The following is a 20742-nucleotide window of genomic DNA, read 5'->3' as shown; positions in this document are numbered from 1 at the left end:
TGTGTTATATTGTCAGTGTCTCAAAAAAAATAAACCTGTAATTTCTTATCATTTCTGGGCAACTTATTTTGGAGTAAAAGAGGTGGCTAACTTCATATTAGTGTTTAATATCTTTAGCTTGGTCAATTCAAACATCTTTCCTGTAATAAATATTCTTACATATTTGCTCTTTTTTCCTGAAATAAATTTATCAGCTTTCCACATTTATTTTGTATTTCAGCTTATTTCAACACTACAAGCTATATGAGTTTCTGTTCTTTTCTGCCAGGGAAGAAATTGTGATAGGAACTGAGGTAAGTAGTTTATCTAGATGGAACCAATTAAGCTGAATCACTTAATGCATGCTGATCAGCATCTGGATCTTTAACAGCTTAAAGCAACTTCTTGTCAAGATTACTCAAGTGTTAATATAACCAACTAGTAGTTTGCAAAAAGAATAATTACATAGAGTGAGCTTTGGATTAAGAAAGTAAGCTGTCTTTTGGCATTAAAAGCATTGTTAATCATGTATACTTTATGTACTTACGGATTATTTGACAAAGCTCAGTTGGATAGAGTATGTACGTCTTCATACAAATAAAATCAGGAAAAGTGAGATAAATTAATTCTGTTAAATCTCTTCTAATTTCACATTTATTTTCAGTATACTCATTGTTTAAGGCCTAATTCAAATCCCACTTCCTCAATGAAGCAGACCTTCCTTAATTGCATCACATCTCAAAGGAAGGGCTTAGATAAACTCTTTAATCATGGTCTATTATTTTATTCCAATAGATCTCTTTCTGCTGAATACTGGCTACTCTTAGCACACCAATAAGCATGTAAATCTGTACCATGTTATATGGTTTTCTAATTGTTTCCTGTGGATTGATATAGTTAACATAATCCAACTGCAATTTCCTTGAAGGCAAGGATCATGTGCTATTTTTCTACACAGCATATAGTATAATGCAAGACATAGTAACCCCTCTTAATACAACATAAGTGATTCAGTGACAGTGCATATAATATCAGTTCTACAAGAAATGGCCTACTTAAAGATACTTTTGAACAGCCTTACATATAATCACATATATGTATTTACTAGAAATGAATCCTGGGTAAGAGAACATCTTAAGGAGGCTAAAGATGCCATCAGAAGTGCTCCTTAGATTCTCAACAGCTTGAGGAGGCTGTATTGCCTAGAAATATAGGAGATGGGAATGGCCATGGTCAGACATAAAGTGAATAAGGGATGGGACTTCCATGGTGGCGCAGTGGTTAAGAATCTGCCTGCCAGTGCAGGGGACACAGGTTCAAGCCCTGATCCGGGAAGATCCCTCATGCTGCGGAGCAACTAAGCCCATGCGCCACAACTACTGAGCCTGCACTCTAGAGCCCGCAAGCCACAACTACTGAAGCAGTGGGCCACAACTACTGAAATCCACATGCCTAGAGCCCATGCTCCACAACAAGAGAAGCCACCACAATGAGAAGCCCGCACACCACAATGAAGAGTAGCCCCCGCTCGCCGCAATGAGAGAAAGCCCGTGTGCAGCAACAAAGACCCAACACAGCCAAAAATAAATAAATAAAAAATAAAATAAATTTATTAAAAAATAAATAAAGTGAATAAGGGGATATTTACATTACCTTTATAATTTCCCTGATATTAAGAACCACATGGAATGTGCCAAATGTTCTGTCTTCCCTAGTATTGTTATTCTGCAGTTTATAAATTGCTTACTTCATTAAACACCTCAGTCACTGTGTGTCAGTCGCCACTTGGGTACTTGTTCTAATGCTGGCCTTTTAAATGAGCTGAAAGAAAACAAGGAACCCTTTTTGCTTTTGACTTTCCTTAAAATTTCTTCTTTGCAGTCTGCTCATACTGTAGCTTAAATTAGGTGTCACTTGACAAAGTTTCACTGACAACGTTTCCATGTCAGAATTACATCATACAGTGTGACAGCATTGCAGTAATTATCTGTTAGGAATACAATCCTATTTCATCTATTCAGCAAAACTTAGGGAAAATGATAGTGGCTTCAATAGCAGCATATGCAGACATTTAGAATCATCAAGGAAAAAGTTTCATAAAGAACTCCCTTATCCCTTTGTTAATTACACAATTGTGCCTTTCTTCTCCATTGTAAGGTTATATTTAGGTGACATTTATGCTTATGGAAAGATAAAATGGAGAAAGCAGGCAAGGATTGGCTCATTTATTTTCTATTGTCTTTTGTATTTTCCCCAAGCTGACCAGAGCTATAAAAAAAAAAGTCCTTAAGGAAGGGATATTGGGTTTTAAAGAATTAGACCGTTCATAGAATTTTGAAGGATTAACCAAAGCAAGTGTTACACTACAATATTTTATGGCATTTTAGAAGTGTCTGATAACCTTTGGTGCAAATACCGTTTTTTAAATTAACAACCTTTCATTGAGGAAGTGGAGGCCTGCCCCACTAATGTAATTATTCATACTGACCTCAGGGCTCTGGAACCAAACAAGGGCCATACAACAGCCATATAAATGTTCCAAATTTAAATCTCAGGCAAGCATTCAAGGTAGATAACACTGACGAAATTTAGCTTCTTTCTTAGTTGTGGATAGATGATGATAAGAAAACATGTAAATTGCCTCTAAGAATAATGGCTAAATTTTAATTCTGATTACTAATAGAGAATAAATAAATCATATTCATACTTTTCTTGGGTTTTAGTTTATAGAAAATTGAATTTGTATTTTTGAATTTAACAATTGTTTCTAGCAATTTCTACTCACCTCAAGATATTTCATGTTACACCTTAGAGGCATATTTTCGGTAAGTCATTATTCTTGACCTGAGATTTTTCGTAATCTAGAAATCTAATAGGTATAGTTCTATATGCAGAATGTGTTGTAGTTCATTCAGTGGTTTGCATATAATAGTGTTGTTCACAATATACATTGAAAAAGGCAGTAAACAACTAGAATGAGCTAGAATAATGACCAAATGGAGCAGAAAATGAAGGCAGCAGATACTTGTAGTTCTAGCCATCTTAGTGGATGAAGTACTGTGTGACACTTATTTTATTTATAGAGATGAGGATTCCCTTTTAAGCACCCAAGCCAGGAGCTCTCCAAATCTATTGTTTTGACAATGCAATTACACCACAGATCCAGAGACTTAAGAACTGTAAGGGAACCAGAATCTCCTTAAGGAATATATTTTTTCTTTGGCCTTAAGGACCCACCCAGAAACCTGGAAACTGCTATGTCCTTTGCTTTTGTTACCTGAAAACTAGAAGAAACAGTGAATACTTGCACACAAAGAACGCTATTAGATATTAGCAATGATGATGGTCAAAAAACTCATAGCAGATACCCTAAGTCGTGGTTCTAACCAGGTATCTACTGCCAGGCATCTACTAAAATGAGATGATGCAGCTATAACAATTATATATTCATTATTCCACATATGTTATCCAGTTCCTATTGTGCTCTAGGCCTATGCTAAGTTCTCGGGGTACACAGTGACGAGCAATGATTCTTGTCCTCAAGGAGTTTATTGTCGAATGAGAGGAGAGAGATGATTACATAAGTAATTACAAAATAGGGTGGTTTCCAGTAACAAGTGAAATCTAAGAGGAAATCTAAAGATTGTGAATGAGTTAGCCAGAGGTGCATTTTATATTTTCGGTGCAAGTGAAAGGAATTCCACTCAAAATAATTAATTAAAAAGTGTGTGGGGGGATATTATTAGATCACTAATTGGTAAATGCAGGGGATGAAAGCTGGACTAAAGCCAACTGGATCTAAGTAGTCAACAATGTTATTGAGTGTGTATGTAAATACATGTGGGTGTGTGTATGCATGCACGTGGTTCAGTCTCATCTCTCCTAGACTTTTTTCATTTCTTTTTTCTGAAGGGCCTTGTTCCCTTATACTGCAGACAGGCTTCCAGCTGGTGGTAGACATGAAAGAGGCAGCTCCTGTTTAGCAACTCCAAAAGAAAGAGACATTCTTCCTCCCAGTATTATTGTCTGTGCTTGTGTCATGCATCCACTCTCAATTAATCATCATGACCAGAGGAGTAATGTTATTAGAAGACCCAAGTTGACTGTATTGAATGGGTGACAGAGGATGCATAGGTCCCCCAAAGCAGCAGGAAGAACTTTTGCAAAAGGGAATAGTGATTTTATCAAAAGAGTGAACTAAGCACACATGTACAACTCCTCTTCCATCTAAAATCCCATAAAAGACCAAAATTTTCAAAATTCATAATGCTGTAGATAAGAGCTTTTATGACATCTAAAATTATAGATTACTGATTAGATGAAACTACAGCCCCATATGTACTGAGAAGATGCTACAGAGTTAATGCTGCATTTATTTAGGCATCCTCGATACAGAAATGGGAGAAAGCTTTAGAGGGAAAATAATGAAAGCAAGCAGAGCAACTGCACCATTTAGTCCGTTTACCTTCTGCTGTTTATATAGAGCAGTGGGACTCCATGACATTTGCTCCAAAGCTAAAGAAACTATTGTGGACATTGATGCCAAAGAGAAGAGCAGTTCTAGAGTGACCACTGATGTTCAGAAGGGACAGTGAATACACCCTGAATATAAGCTACTGGCACACCTACCTACCATCATTCTTTACCCCTCCCCTACAGTCTCTAGAGGCAAGCTATGGCAAACAAACATCCACAGACAAATGAACCAGGATCATCTAATGTAAAGATAAATCAACAAGCAGTTGAGGAAAATAAAATCATAAGAGAGGGATTCCCTGGTGGCACAGTGGTTGAAAATCCACCTGCCAATGCAGGGGACACGGGTTTGCTCCCTGGTCTGGGAAGATCCCACATGCCACAGAGCAACTAAGCCCATGCGCCACAACTACTGAGCCTGTGCTCTAGAGCTTGCGTGCCACAACTACTGAGCCCATGTTCTGCAACTACTGAGCCCATGTTCTGCAACTACTGAAGCCGCATGCCTAGAGCCTTTGCTCCACAACAAGAGAAGCCACCACAATGAGAAGCCTGTGCACTGCAACGAAGAGTAGCCCCTGCTCACCGCAGCTAGAGGAAAGCCCATGAGCAGCAATGAAGAGCCAACACAGCCAAAAATAAATAAATAAATTTATTAAAAAATAAATAATTTTTAGGGGGATTGGAACCAAGATGGCAGAGTAGAAGGACATGCTCTCACTCCCTCTTGCGAGAGCACCAGGATCGCAACTAGCTGCTGGACAATCATCAACAGGAGGACACTGGAACTCACCAAAAAAATACCCCACGTCCAAGGACAAAGGAGAAGCCACAGTGAGACGGTAGAAGGGGTGCAATCACAGGAAAATCAAGTCCCATAACTGCTGGGTGGGTGACTCACAGACTGGAGAACACTTATACCACAGAAGGTCACCCACTGGAGTGAAGCTTCTGAGCCCCACATCAGGCTTCCCAACCTGGGGGTCCAGCAATGGGAGGAGGAATTCCTAGAGAATCAGATTTTGAAGGCTACTGGGATTTGATTGCAGGACTTCAGCAGAACTGGAGGAAACAGAGACTCCACTCTTGGAGGGCACACACAAAGTGATGTGCACATTGGGACCCAGGGGAAGGAGCAGTGACCCCAGGGGAGACTGAAGCAGGCCTACCTGCTAGTGTTGGAGGGTCTCCTGCGGAGGCGGGGTGGGGGGGTGGCTGTGGCTCACCATGGGGACAGGGACACTGGCAGTGGAAGTTCTGGGAAGTACTCCTTGGTGTGAGCCCTCCCAGAGTCCGCCATTAGCCCCACCAAAGAGCCCAGGTAGGCTCCAGTGTTGGGTTTCCTCAGACCAAACAACCAACAGGGAGGGAACCCAACCACCCATCAGCAGTCAAGCAGATTAAAGTTTTACTGAGCTCCACCCACCAGAGCAACACTCAGCTCTACACACCACCAGTCGCTCCCATCAGGAAACTTGCATAAGCCTCTTACATAACCTCATCCACCAGAGGTCAGACAGCAGAAGCAAGAAGAACTACAGTCCTGCAGTTTGTGGAACAAAAACCACATTCAAAGAAAGACAGACAAGATGAAAAGGCAGAGGGCTATGTACCAGATGAAGGAACAAGATAAAACCCCAGAAAAACAGCTAAATGAAGTGGAGATAGGCAACCTTCCAGAAAACGAATTCAGAATAGTAATAGTGAAGATGATCCAGAACCTTGGGAAAAGAATGGAGACAAAGATCGAGAAGATGCAAGAAATGTTTAACAAAGACCTAGAAGAATTAAAGAACAAACAAACAGAGATGAACAATACAATAACTGAAATGAAGACTACACTAGAAGGAATCAATAGCAGAATAACTGAGGCAGAAGAACGGATAAGTGACCTGGAAGACAGAATGGTGGAATTCACTGCTGTGGAACAGAATAAAGAAAACAGAATGAAAAGAAAAAAAGACAGCCTAAGAGACCTCTGGGACAACATTAAATGCAACAACATTCACATTATAGGGGTCCCAGAAGGAGAAGAGAGAGAGAAAGGACCTGAGAAAATATTTGAAGAGATTATAGTTGAAAACTTCCCTGACATGGGAAAGGAAAAAGCCACCCAACTCCAGGAAGTGCAGAGAGTCCCATATAGGATAAACCCAAGGAGAAACATGCCAAGACACATAGTAATCAATTTGGCAAAAATTAAAGACAAAAATTATTAAAAGCAGCAAGGGAAAAATGACAAATAACATACAAGGGAACTCCCATAAGGTTAACAGCTGATTTCTCAGCAGGAACTCTACAAGCCAGAAGGGAGTGGCATGATATACTTAAAGTGATGAAAGGGAAGACCCAAGATTACTCTACCCAGCAAGGACCTCATTCAGATTCAATGGAGATATCAAAAGCTTTACCAACAAGCAAAAGCTAACAGAATTCAGCACCACCAAACCAGCTCTACAACAAATGCTAAAGGAACTTCTCTAAGTGGGAAACACAAGGGAAGAAAAGGACCTAGAAAAACAAACCCAAAACAATTAAGGAAATGGTAATAGGAACATACATATCAATAATTACCTTAAACGTGAATGGATTAAATGCTCCAACCAAAAGACACAGACTTGCTGAATGGATACAAAAACAAGACCCATATATATGCTGTCTACAAGAGACCCACTTCAGACCTAGGGACACATTCAGACTGAAAGTGAGGGGATGGAAAAAGATATTCCATGCAAATGGAAATCAAATGAAAGCTGGAGTAGCAATACTCATATCAGATAAAATAGACTTTAAAATAAAGAATGTTACAAGAGACAAGGAAGGACACTACATAATGATCAAGGGATCAATCCAAGAAGAAGATATAACAATTATAAATATATATGCACCCAACGTAGGAGCACCTCAATACATAAGGCAAGTGCTAACAGCTATAAAAAGGGAAATCGACAGTAACACAATAATAGTGGGCGACGTTAACACCTCACTTACACCAATGGACAGATCATCCAAAATGAAAATAAATAAGGAAACAGAAGCTTTAAATGACACAATACACCAGATAGATTTAATTGATATTTATAGGACATTCCACCAAAAACAGGCGATTACACTTTCTTCTCAAGTGCGCACAGAACATTCTCCAGGATAGATCACATCTTGGGTCACAAGCCAAGCCTCAGTAAATTTAAGAAAATTGAAATCATATCAAGCATCTTTTCTGACCACAACGCTATGAGATTAGAAATGAATTACAGGGAAAAAAATGTAAAAAACACAAACACATGGAGGCTAAACAATACATTACTAAATAACCAAGATATCACTGAAGAAATGAACGAGGAAATCAAAAACTACCTAGAGACAAATGACAAAACACAATGATCCAAAATCTATGGGATGCAGCAAAAGCACTTCTAAGAGGAAAGTTTATAGCTATACAAGCCTACCTCAAGAGACAAGAAAAATCTCAAATAAGGAATCTAACCTTACACCTAAAGGAACTAGAGAAAGAAGAACAAACAAAACCCAAAGTTAACAGAAAGAAAGAAATCATAAAGATCAGAGTAGAAATAAATGAAATAGAAGCTAAGAAAACAATAGCAAAGATCAATAAAACTAAAAGCTGGTTCTTTGAGAAGATAAACAAAATTGATAAACCATTAACCAGACTCATCAAGAAAAAGAGGGAGAGGACTCAAATCAATAAAATTAGAAATGAAAAAGGAGAAGTTACAACAGACACCACAGAAATACAAAGCATCCTAAGAGACTACTAGAAGCAACTGTATGGCAATAAAATGGACAACCTGGAAGAAATGGACAAATTCTTAGAAAGGTATAACCTTCCAAGACTGAACCAGGAAGAAATAGAAAATATGAACGGACCCATCACAAGCAATGAAATTGAAACTGTGATTAAAAATCTTCCAACAAACAAAAGTCCAGGACTAGATGGCTTCACAGGTGAATTCTATCAAACATTTAGAGAAGAGCTAACACCCCTCCTTCTCAAACTCTTGCAAAAAATTGCGGAGGAAGGAACACTCCCAAACTCATTCTATGAGGCCACCATCACCCTGATACCAAAACCAGACAAAGATACTACAAAAAAAGAAAATTACAGACCAGTATCAGTGATGAATATAGATGCAAAAATCCTCAACAAAATACTAGCAAACAGAGTCCAACAACACATTAAAAGGATCATACACCATGACCAAGCGGGATTTATCCCAGGGATGCAAGGATTCTTAATATATGCAAATCAATCAATGTGATATACCATATTAACAATTGAAGAATAAAAACCATATGATCATCTCAATAGATGCAGAAAAACCTTTTGACAAAATTCAAAACCCATGTATGATAAAAACTCTCCAGAAAGTGGGCATAGAGGGAAACTACCTCAACATAATAAAGGCCATATATGACAAACCCACAGCAAACATCATTCTCAATGGTGAAAAATTGAAAGCATTTCCTCTAAGATTGGGAACAAGACAAGGATGTCCACTCTCACCACTATTATTCAACATAGTTTTGGAAGTCCTAGCCACAGCAATCAGAGAAGAAAAAAGAAATAAAAGGAGCACAAATTGGAAAAGAAGTTAAACTGTCACTGTTTTCAGAGGACATGATACTATACATAGAGAATCCTAAAGGTGCCACCAGAAAACTACTAGAGCTCATCAATGAATTTGGGAAAGTTGCCGGGTACAAAATTAATGCACGGAAATCTCTTGCATTCCTATACACTAATGTTGAAAAATGTGAAAGAGAAATTAAGGAAACACTCCCATTTACCACTGCAACATAAAGAATAAAATACCTAGGAATAAACCTACCTAGGGTGACAAAAGACCTGTATGCAGAAAACTATAAGACACTGATGAATGAAATTAAAGATGATACCAACAGATGGAGAGATATACCATGTTCTTGGACTGGAAGAATCAATATTGTGAAAATGACTGTACTACCCAAAGCAATCTACAGATTCAATGCAATCCCTATCAAATTACCAATGGCCTTTTTTATGGAACTAGAACAAAAATCTTAAAATTTGTATGGAGACACAAAAGACCCAGAATAGCCAAAGCAGTCTTGAGGGAAAAACAAGGAGCTGGAGGAATCAGACTCCCTGACTTCAGACTATACTATAAAACTACAGTAATCAAGACAATATGGTACTCGCACAAAAACAGAAACATAGATCAATGGAACAAAATAGGAAGCCTAGAAGTAAACCCACGCACCTATGGTCAACTAATCTATGAAAAAGGAGGCAAGGATATACAATGGAGAAAAGACAGTCTCTTCAATAAGTGGTGCTGGGAAAACTGGACAGCTACATGTAAAAGAATGAAATTACAACACTCCCTAACACCATACACAAAAATAAAATGGATTAGAGAGCTAAATGCAAGACTGGACACTATAAAACTCTTAGAGGGAAACATAGGAAGAACACTTTTTGACATAAATCACAGCAAGGTCTTTTTTGATCCACCTCCTAGAGTAATGGAAATAAAAACAAAAATAAACAAATGGGACCTAATGAAACTTCAAAGCTTTTGCACAGAAAAGGAAACCATAAAGAAGACGAAAAGACAACCCTCAGAATGGGAGAAAATATTTGCAAACGGATCAACGGACAAAGGATTAATCTCCAAAATATATAAACAGCTCATGCAGCTCAATATTAAAAAGACAAACAACCCAATCCAGAAATTGGCAGAACACCTAAATAGACATTTCTCCAAAGAAGACATACAGGTGGCCAGGAAGGAATGAAAAGCTGCTCAACATCACTAATTTTTAGAGAAATGCAAATGAACACTACAATGAGGTATCACCTCACACCAGTCAGAATGGGCATCATCAGAAAATCTACAAACAATAAATGCTAGAGAGGGTGTGGAGAAAAGGGAACCCTCTTGCACTGTTGGTGGGAATGTAAATTGATACAGCCACTATGGAGAACAGTATGGAGGTTCCTTAAAAAACTAAAAATAGAAATACCATATGATCCAGCAATCCCACTACTGGGCATATACCCAGAGAAAACCATATTTCAAAAAAGCACATGCACCCCAATGTTCATTGCAGCACTATTTACAATAGCCAAGTCATGGAAGCAACCTAAATGCCCATCGACAGACGAATGGATAAAGAAGAGGTGGTACATATATACAATGGATTATTACTCAGCCATAAAAGGGAATGTAATTGGGTCATTTGTAGAGACATGGATGGATCTAGAGACTGTCATACAGAGTGAAGTAAGTCAGAAAGAGAAAAACAAATATTGTATATTAACGCACATATGTGGAACCTAGAAAAATGGTACAGATGAACTGGTTTGCAGGGCAGAAATTGAGACACAGATGTAGAGAACAAATGTATGGACACCAAGGAGGGAAAGCGGCAGGGTGGTGGGGGTGGTGGTGTGATGAATTGGGCGATTGGGATTAACATGTATACACTGATATGTATAAAATTAATGACTAATAAGAACCTGCTGTATAAAAAAAATAAATATTATTCAAGTCATCCAATGAAAAATAAATAAATAAATAAATAAAATTTAAAACTTTGAAAAACAATCATAAGAAAGGTGTGTGGCTTCCCTGGTAGTGCAGTGGTTGAGAGTCCGCCTGCCGATGCAGGGGACATGGGTTCGTGCCCCGGTCCGGGAAGATCCCCCATGCCATGGAGCGGCTGGCCCCGTGAGCCATGGCCGCTCAGCCTGCGCATCTGGAGCCTGTGCTCTGCAACGGGAGAGGCCACAACAGTGAGAGGCCCATGTACCGCAAAAAAAAATAATAAAAAGAAAGGTATGAAACTCTATGAACAGATCAAACAATGGCTAAGGAACAGAGTTGACAGAGCAAATGGTAGAAGACCTAAACTCTGATTAATATTCTCAGAAAAGTTTGAAAGTTTGTTTTCTTGATAAATGAACTGATAGAGATCTTGTTTATTAAAAATAAGATTTGAAAACTTTTACTAAAATATCAATTTTATGTTGATAGGCTTGAAAATCTAGGAAAAACTATTCAGGGAAGTGTAAATTTTACTTGAGAAACTATAAATTTACTTGAGAGAGTGTAGAAAACCTTAATAAAAAGATAACCATATAAGATATTGAAAAATCTACATGTAAAAATGGCATCAGATGTGGAAGGTTTTACAGGCTATTTCTACCAAAATTTCGAAGAGTAGATAATTCCCTTTTATATAAATTATTATAAAGCATAGAGATGGAAAGCTTTCAACTCCTCCTCTGAAGTTAGTATAATCCTGAGAAAGTTTTAAATGTACTCTGTGAATTGATAATGAATTATAAGCAAAAATGGAAAAGAATAATACAAAGTCATAGGCAACCTCAGTTACGAAAATAGATGCAGTAATCTTAAATAAGATATTAGGAAGTGAAATATAGCAAAGGATCAGATGTTCAAATAGTGTTTATTCCAGATATGGAAGGATGATTTAACACTGGGATATCTATTAATATAATTCAGTACATTATCAGATTAGGGGAAGAAAAAACCAAGTGATTATCTCAATAAATATGGTCAAGCATTTGATAAACATCCATTTCTCATTTTAGAAAGACTCTAGTTAGTCAGTAATATAGAATTACACTCTTAACTCATAGAATATACCAAAAATTAAGATCTCACTAAAATATCTTAATGAAAACATTAAAATACCCAAAGGAACAAGACAAGCCTGATTACTTTTACCCAACATTGGATTTTTAGTTCCTAGCTAATGTGATAAAACAAAAAAGAAGTCAAAAGTAGAAGAAAAAGAAAGGTATTGAAAGACAAGATACAAAGCTGCCATTGTTTGCAGGTGGTATGATAAGAAACCAACATGAAGAAAATATTGCCCTGTATTTTAGTAATAACCTGGTAGAAAAGGATTACATTGGTAATAATGAAAATCATAAAATGTCTAGGAATGAATCTAACAAAATGTGCAAGAATAATGCAAAGAAAATTAAGCAGTTTTAGTAAAAATAAAAAATTTTAAATCATGAATAAATGGAGAGCAAATTTGTTCCCAGTTGAGGAGACTCGATTTTATGAAGATGTCATGTTACTCTAATCTGTAAACTCAGTATAATCACAATCAACATGCCATGATTTTTGTAGCATTTTACCAAGTAATTCTTTAAAACAATTTTTTTTATTGCAGAACATTTCAATCATATACAAAGTAGAAGGAATAATATTAACTCTCATATATCCATTACCTAGCTTCAACAGTTATGAACTTATGTCCATAATTGTTAAGTATTTTAATGTATGACTCTAAAATGTATTGAATTAAAGTAACTCTATAAGATCATCAAATACACAGTTAGTGTTCAAAAGCCCCTGATTATAACTGGTTTGTGTCTGTGTTTTGGTTTATTTATATATTTGTTTGTTTGTTTGTATGTTTTAGTAGCATCCAAATAAGATACCTACATTGCAATTAGATTGTTATTTTTAAGTTATAGATTCATTATTTGTATTTTTTTCTATTTCCTTGCACTTTATTTGTTGAAGACTCCAGGTCTTCTATGCTATAGAATTTCCCACAGTCTTGTTTGCTAATTGCATTTCTGTGGTATCCTTAAGATGTCCCTTTATCTTCCATATTTCCAGTACATGGGTAGTTAATGTTGGAAGACTGACTAGATTTCAGTTCAAATGTTTAGCAAGAATGATTTGTAGGTGGTTTTGTACAATTTTATTAGGAGGTAATGTCTCGTTTTCTCTCTTTTTCTCTCTTTATATTTTGTCATTCTTTTTTCATTCATGAGCTGGATATTTCTATAAGCAGAAACTTACACTGTTCAATTACTTGATTAAAGTGAGATATGTGTTATATAGAAAAGACAGGATAAGTTCTTGATTTTCCTCCTTTCTCTAAGTTTTCAGAATAATAAGTTGGGTTTTTAGTATCCTCCAAAAGTGATCGTGGTAGACTGAATAATTTTCCTTCTAAGAGGAGAAGGGAGGAAGGAGAGTCAGAGTCAGTTAAAAGGAGAGAAACTTGAAGATGGAGGAAGAGGCAAGGAGCCAAGGAATTCAGGTGCCCTCTAAGAGCTGGATAAGGCAAGGAAACAGATTCTCTACAGATTCTTTGGTAGAGGCTCTAGAATGAATGCAGCCCTGTCAACACATTAAGTTGAGGACTTCTGACTCCCAGAACTATAAAATAAATTTGTACTGATTTAAGCCACTGTTTGTGGTAATTTGCTATAGCAGGAATAGGAAACTAAAATAGATTTTATTGTGTTTTGTTTTGTTGTGTTTTGATCCATTTTAATTACTATTCTTAATGCTCAATTTGACTCATTTTGACCAGGGATCCCATTGGTTTATTTGCCAATTCCTGTCAGAATATCACCCTGCTTTAATTACCATACCATTATAGAATTTCTTGATATCTGCTATGGCAATGCCTTCTTACTGATCTCCTTCTTCAATGTTTGGCTGATTATATAGTTCATACTAAAATGCTGTAAAAGAAATGAAGAATATCTTTGATGGGCTTATTAGTAGACTGGAAACAGCTGAGGAAAGAATCTCTGAGCTAGAGAATATTATCAAAAGAATACTCAAACCAAAAACCAAAGAGAACAAACACTGAAAAAGAAAAACACAGAACAGACTATCCAAGGTCTGTGGGACAACTACAAGAGGTATAACTTACATACAGTGGGAAAAGCAGAGTAGAAGGAGAGAAAGGAACAGAGGAAATATTTGAAATAATAGTGAATGAAAAATTTCCCAAATTAATTTTCTTACATCCTGGGAGCCCAGAGAACACCAAAGATGATAAATGCCAAAAAAAATTACAACTATGCATATCATTTTTAAATTATATAAAATCAAAGATAAAGAAATATCCTGAAAGAAGTTAGGAGGGTAAAACTAACTCAACCCAAAGAGGAAACAATATAAGAATTATTTCCAACTTCTTCTGTAAAACCATACAAGCAAGAAATGTGTGGAGTGAAATGTTAAGTGTTGAGAGAAAAAAAACTACCAACCTAGAATTCCGTACCCTGTGAAATTATCCTTCAAAGGTGAAAGAGAAATAAAAACTTTCTCAAACAAACAAAACTTGAGGGAATTTATTGCCAGTAGACCTCCCTTGCAAGAAATGTTAAAAGAAGTTATTTAGAGAGAGGTAAAATAATACAGGTCAGAAACTTGGGTCTGCATAAAGTAAGGAAGTGCATCAAAGAGGGAATAAGTGAAGGTAAAATAAAAACTTTTGTTTTTCTTATTATTGATTTATCTAACAAGAGAAGTTGGTTTAAATAATAATAATAATGTATTTGATTATATATATATATATGCTTATCTACAAGTGACATAAATTTCATCACTGATACAAGGGACAACAGGAAGAAAATAGGTTTATTTTGTTATTATAAGGTCCTCACACTACCCATGAAGCAGTATAGTGCTATTTGAAATTGGACTTGGATTAGATATAAATGGATATTGCTCTAGAGAAGGCACTGAAAGAGTAACTATATATGTGATATGGTAAGAAATGGAAAGAAAAATTACAACCAGAAAGGCAGAGAAAGAGTGGAAGACAAAAATAGGAACAAAGAACAAAGGCAACAAATGGAAAACAGAAACAAATATGGTACATATTAATCCAACTATATCAGTAATCACTTTTAATGTCAGTGGTCTAAATGCATCAATAAAAGATATTGTCTTAAAAACCAAATGATCATCTCAATAGATGCAGAAAAACCTTTTGACAAAATTCAGCACCTATTTATGATAAAAAACTGTCCAGAAAGTAGGCATAGAGAGAACCTACCTCAACATAATAAAGGCCATATACGACAAACCCACAGCAAACGTCATTCTCAATGGTGAAAAATTGAAAGCATTTCCTCTAGGATCGGGAAAAAGACAAGGATGTCCACTCTCGCCACTATTATTCAACATAGTTTTGGAAGTCCTAGCCACAGCAATCAGAGAAGAAAAAAGAAATAAAAGGAGCACAAATTGGAAAAGAAGAAGTAAAACTGTCACTGTTTTCAGATGACATGATACTATACATAGAGAATCCTAATGATGCCACCAGAAAACTACTAGAGCTCATCAATGAATTCAGTAAAGTTGCAGGATACAAAATTAATACACAGAAATCTGTTGCATTTCTATACATTAACAACGAAATAGCAGAAAGAGAAATTAAAGAAACAATCCCATTTACCATCACATCAAAAAGAATAAAATACCTAGGAATAAACCTGTGTAAGGAGACAAAAGACCTGTACTCTGAAAACTATAAGATGCTGATGAAAGAAATCGAAGATAACACAAACAGATGGAAAGGTATACCATGTTCTTGGATTGGAAGAATCAATATTGTCAAGATGACTATACTACCCAAGGCAATCTACAGATTCAGTCCAATCCCTATCAAGTTACCTATGGCATTTTTCACAGAACTAGAACAAAAAATACTAAAATTTATATAGAAACACAAACGATCACAAGTAGCCAAAGCAATCCTGATAAAGAAAAACGGAGGTGGAGGAATCAGACTCCCTGACTTCAGATTATACTACAAAGCTACAGAAATCAAAACACTATGGTACTGGCACAAAGACAGAAATATAGATCAATGGAACAGGATAGAAAGTGCAGAAATAAACTCATGTACCTATGGTCAATTAGTCTATGACAAAGGAGGCAAGATTATACAATGGAGAAAAGACAGTCTCTTCAATAAATGGTGCTGGGAAAACTGGACAGCTACATGTAAAGACGGAAATTAGAACATTCTTTAACACCATACACAAAAATAAACTCAAAATGGATTAAATATCAAAATGTTAGACCAGATACAATAAAACTCTTAGAGGAAAACATAGGCAGAACATCTTTGACATAAATCACAGCAATATCTTTTTCAGTCCATCTCCTAGAGTAATGGAAATGAAAAGAAAAATAAATGGGACCTAATTAAGCTCAAAAGCTTTTGCACAGCAAAGGAAACCATAAACAAAACGAAAAGACAACCTGCAGAATGGGGGAAAATATTTGCAAACAACACAACTGACGAGGAATTAGTCTCCAAAATTTACAAACAGCTCATGTGGCTCAATATCAGAAAAACCAACAATGTAATCAAAAAATGGACAGAAGACCTAAAAAGACATTTCTCCAAAGAAGACTTACAGATGGCCAAGAGGCAAATGAAAAGATGCTCAACATTGCTATTATTAGTCAGAATGGTCATCATCAAAAATCTACAAACAGTAAGTGCTGGATAGGTTGTGGAAAAAAGGGAATCCGCATACACTGTTGTTGGGAATGTAAATTGGTATAGCCACCAAGGAGAACAGTATGGAGGTTCCTTAAGAAACTAAAAAATAGAGCTACCATATGATCCAGCAATCCCACTCCTGGGCATATATCCAGAGAAAAACATGGTTCAAAAGGATAGATGCACCTCAGTGTTCATTGCAGCCCTATTTACTATAGCCAAGACAGGGAAGCATCCTACATGTACATTGACAGGTGAATGGATAAAGATGTGGTACACATATACAATGGCCTATTACTCAGCCATTAAAAAGAATGAAATAATGCCATTTGCAGCAACATGGATGGACCTGGAGATTATCATGCTAGGAGAAGTAAGTCAGAAAGAGAAAGACAAATAACATATGATACCACTTACATGTGGTATCTAAAATGTGACACAAATGAACTTATCTACAGAACAGAAACACACAGACATAAAGAATAGACTTGTGGTTGCCAAGGTGGAATGGGATGTGGGAGGGAAGGATTGGGAGTTTGGGATTAGCAGATCCAAACTATTGGGTTGGCCAAAAAGTTCACTCAGGTTTTTCTGTAAAAGGTTACGAACATTTTGGCCAACCCAATATTATAGAGAAAATGGATAAATGACAAGGTTCTACTGTATATCACAGGGAACTATATTCAATATCCTGTGATAAGCCATAATGGAAAAGGATATGAAAAGAATGTATATATTTATAACTAAATCACTTCACTGTACAGTAGAAATTAGCACATTGTAAATCATCTGTACTTCAGTTAAATGAATTAAAAAATTTTTATGTGGTTTAAAATACATAGAGAATTAAAATAAACAATGATAATACCTTATAAATTGAAAGGAAGGTAAGGTAAATGGGTTAATGTATTTTGTTTCTGTCATTTTATTGAGAAAAGTAAAAGTACTGATTTATAAACATTTAATAAGTTAAGGATGTATATTGTAATCTCTAGGGCAAGCATTGCATAAATAATAAATGCTAAGCTAGTAGAGGAGGAAATGGAATAATAAAATCCATTGGTTTAAAGTGCTAAATTTAAAATTTCTCATGTAAAAACATGAGAAAAATATGGAGGAAATTTTTTTTAATTTTGAGATTAAATTTAGTCGTATGATTGGCTGCCTAAATTTTTCTAACGGCTTAATAAAGATACTATGAAGAAAAATGTTTTTAAAAAGGAACTTGGAGGGACTTCTCTGGTGGTCCAGTGGTTAACAATCTGCTTCCCAATTCAGGGGACTCAGGTTCGATCCCTGGTTGGGGAATTAAGGTCCCACATGCTGTGGGGAAACTGAGCCCACACGCCACAACTAGAGAGAAACCCACGTGCCACAATGAAGAGCCCGTGCGTTGCAATGAAAGATCCCACATGCCGCAGCTAAGACCCAACACAGCCAAATAAATAAATATTTTTTAAAAAATAAAAAGGATCTTGGGAGACACCCCTGGTGGTGCAGTGGTTAAGAATCCGCCTGCCAATGCTGGGGACACGGGTTCAAGCCCTGGTCTGGGAAGATCCCACATGCTGCGGAGCAACTAAGCCCATGGACCACGACTACTGAGCCTGTACTCTAGAGCCCATGAGCCACAACTACTGAGCCTGTGTGCCACAACTACTGAAGCCTGTGAGCCTAGAGCCCATGCTCCGCAACAAGGGAAGGACCTGCAATGAGAAGCCGATGCACCACAGCGAAGAGTAGCCCATACCCTCCGCAACTAGAGAAAGCCCACACACAGCAATGAAGACCCAATGCAGCCGTAAATAAATAAATACATTTATTTAAAAAAAAACAGAACTTGGAGAAAATTTTTGCAAACTACTGTATAAAGGTCAAAATTATTTTATGTACAAATAGTTCTTAGAGAATAAGTAAGAGACCAACAAGACAACAGAAACATGACAAAGAATTTGAACAGACCATAAATATTACAGATGAACAGATATAAAGATAATTAACCTTACTATTTATCAAGGAGCTACAGAAAAGAAAAGCTACTTTTCAACTATAATATTGGCTCATAACAACAAGGTTGATTAACTGCCGGTATTAATGAAGGTGCAAGAAAACACAACTCTATGGCGAGAGGTTGATGAGAAGTTAAATTTATAAAGCCATTCTGGAGAGCAGATTAGCAAAATCAAATGGGAATATCCTTTGTCTCCCCAAGTCTACTTATATGAATCATCTGTTTGTACATACTCATATTATATAAAGCTTTTTATTCATGGATATTCATTAAAGCATGGTTTATAGCAGCTAATAATTTCAGAAAGTGAATAAGAAGGGGAATGGTTAAATAAAATGAAGTATAATCACACTATAGAAAACTATCCAGTCTTTAGAAAGAATCCAACAGATCCTGATGTATGGTTATCTTAAGATCTCAAACATATGTTTAGTGAAAAAACTATAGAAGTAGAAAACTATGAATAGTGTTTCCATTTATTTTTAAATACAGATAAACATGAAAATATATAGACATGCATATGAATTTAAATGATAGGAAAGGGCTTCCCTCGTGGCGCAGTGGTTGAGAATCTGCCTGCCAATGCAGGGGACACGGGTTTGAGCCCTGGTCTGGGAAGATCCCACATGCTGCGGAGCAACTAGGCCTGTGAGCCACAACTACTGAGCCTGCGCGTCTGGAGCTGTGCTCTGCAACAAGAGAGGCTGCTATAGTAAGAGGCCCGTGCACCGCAATGAAGAGTGGCCCCCACTCGCCGCAACTAGAGAAAGCTGTCGCACAGAAACGAAGACCCAACACAGCCTAAAATACATAAATAAATAAATAATTATAAAAAGAAAGAGTAAAGCTAAAGAAGCATTTCCTTCTAAAAAAAAGAAAGAATCCGCCTGCCAATGTAGGGGACACGGGTTCGAGCTCTGGTCTGGGAAGATCCCACACGCCGCAGAGCAACTAAGCTCGTGTGCCACAACTACTGAGCCTGCACTGTAGAGCCCGCGAGCCACAAGTACTGAACCCGCATGCTACAACTACTGAAGCCTGCGTGTCTAGACCCTGTGCTCCACAATAAGAGAAGCCACCACAATGAGAAGCCCACACACTGCACCGAAGAGTAGCCCCTGCTAACCACAACTAGAGAAAGCCCGTGTGCAGCAACAAAAGACCCAGTGCAGCCAAAAATAAATAAATTAAATAAATAAATTTTTTTTAAAAAAGTAAATGATAGTAAAGACTCAAAGGGCTAGAAGGATTTGAACTAATCTTTAACATGACATACCTTTGGGCAAGTGAGTGAAAAAGTAGGAGTTGGTTAGGATATGAAGATGGACATTTTATTCTGTATATTTCAGATTTATGTTAATCTTCTACAATTTGGATGTCTTCATCCACGTTATATTACTTGTACAATAATAAAATTGTCCCCTAGTTCATTCCTGAGAAGTAGTGAGGCACATTTTGTAAATTAAGTGCAGGCATATAAACATGCTTCCATACTAATATATTGACAGATAGAGAGTTATCATCTGGGTGTTTACAAAATTAAAGACTGAATAGAAAAAAAGTAGGTGAACTCTAGATCCATAAAATTACTTTACGAATGTGTTGCTGCCATATTTTAATTTTAAGTATAAACTTGGTTTAGCTGAAAAGTCATTTATAGATTAAAAATCTGGTATTGTGCTATAACATCCCAAAATTTCCCTAAGAAAATAAAATTGATATCATGAATTATGTATAAATAGCACATTTAAAAAATATTTATTCAGTTTAATTTCACCGAAGTGACAACACATCAAATCTTGGATCATTTGTACTTTCAAAGGTTATATTATATATACGTATTTAAACAGACACACACACACATATACATATTTGTGTTTGAATATAAAAAACTTCATAAGATTAAGTCTGCTTTAATAGTTTTCCTAATTTACAAATGTAATAGATGTAATTTTATC

General features: G+C 36.5%; 1 protein-coding gene across 4 annotated transcripts in view; it reads left to right on the top strand.

Moving 5' to 3' along the window:
• The window catches only part of CABCOCO1 (ciliary associated calcium binding coiled-coil 1), a 127546-nt gene that overhangs the window by 37659 nt on the left and 69145 nt on the right, over nt 1-20742 (top strand). For 3 of the 4 annotated variants that reach the window (XM_082611051.1, XM_082611050.1, XM_082611052.1), the window contains exon 5: nt 221-293. In XM_082611051.1, coding sequence (XP_082467177.1) covers nt 221-293 — 73 coding nt within the window. Of the gene's footprint in view, nt 1-220; nt 294-3891; nt 4221-20742 lie in introns of those variants that run through there. The other variant, XM_082611053.1, reaches the window with a different exon arrangement.

This window comes from Mesoplodon mirus (assembly GCF_964341445.2).
Source record: "Mesoplodon mirus genome assembly, chromosome: 2".
In the NCBI taxonomy this organism is placed as follows: Eukaryota; Metazoa; Chordata; class Mammalia; order Artiodactyla; family Ziphiidae; genus Mesoplodon; species Mesoplodon mirus.
The sequence above is the reverse complement of the archived record's forward strand: the minus strand, read 5'-3'. Positions and strand labels throughout refer to the sequence as shown.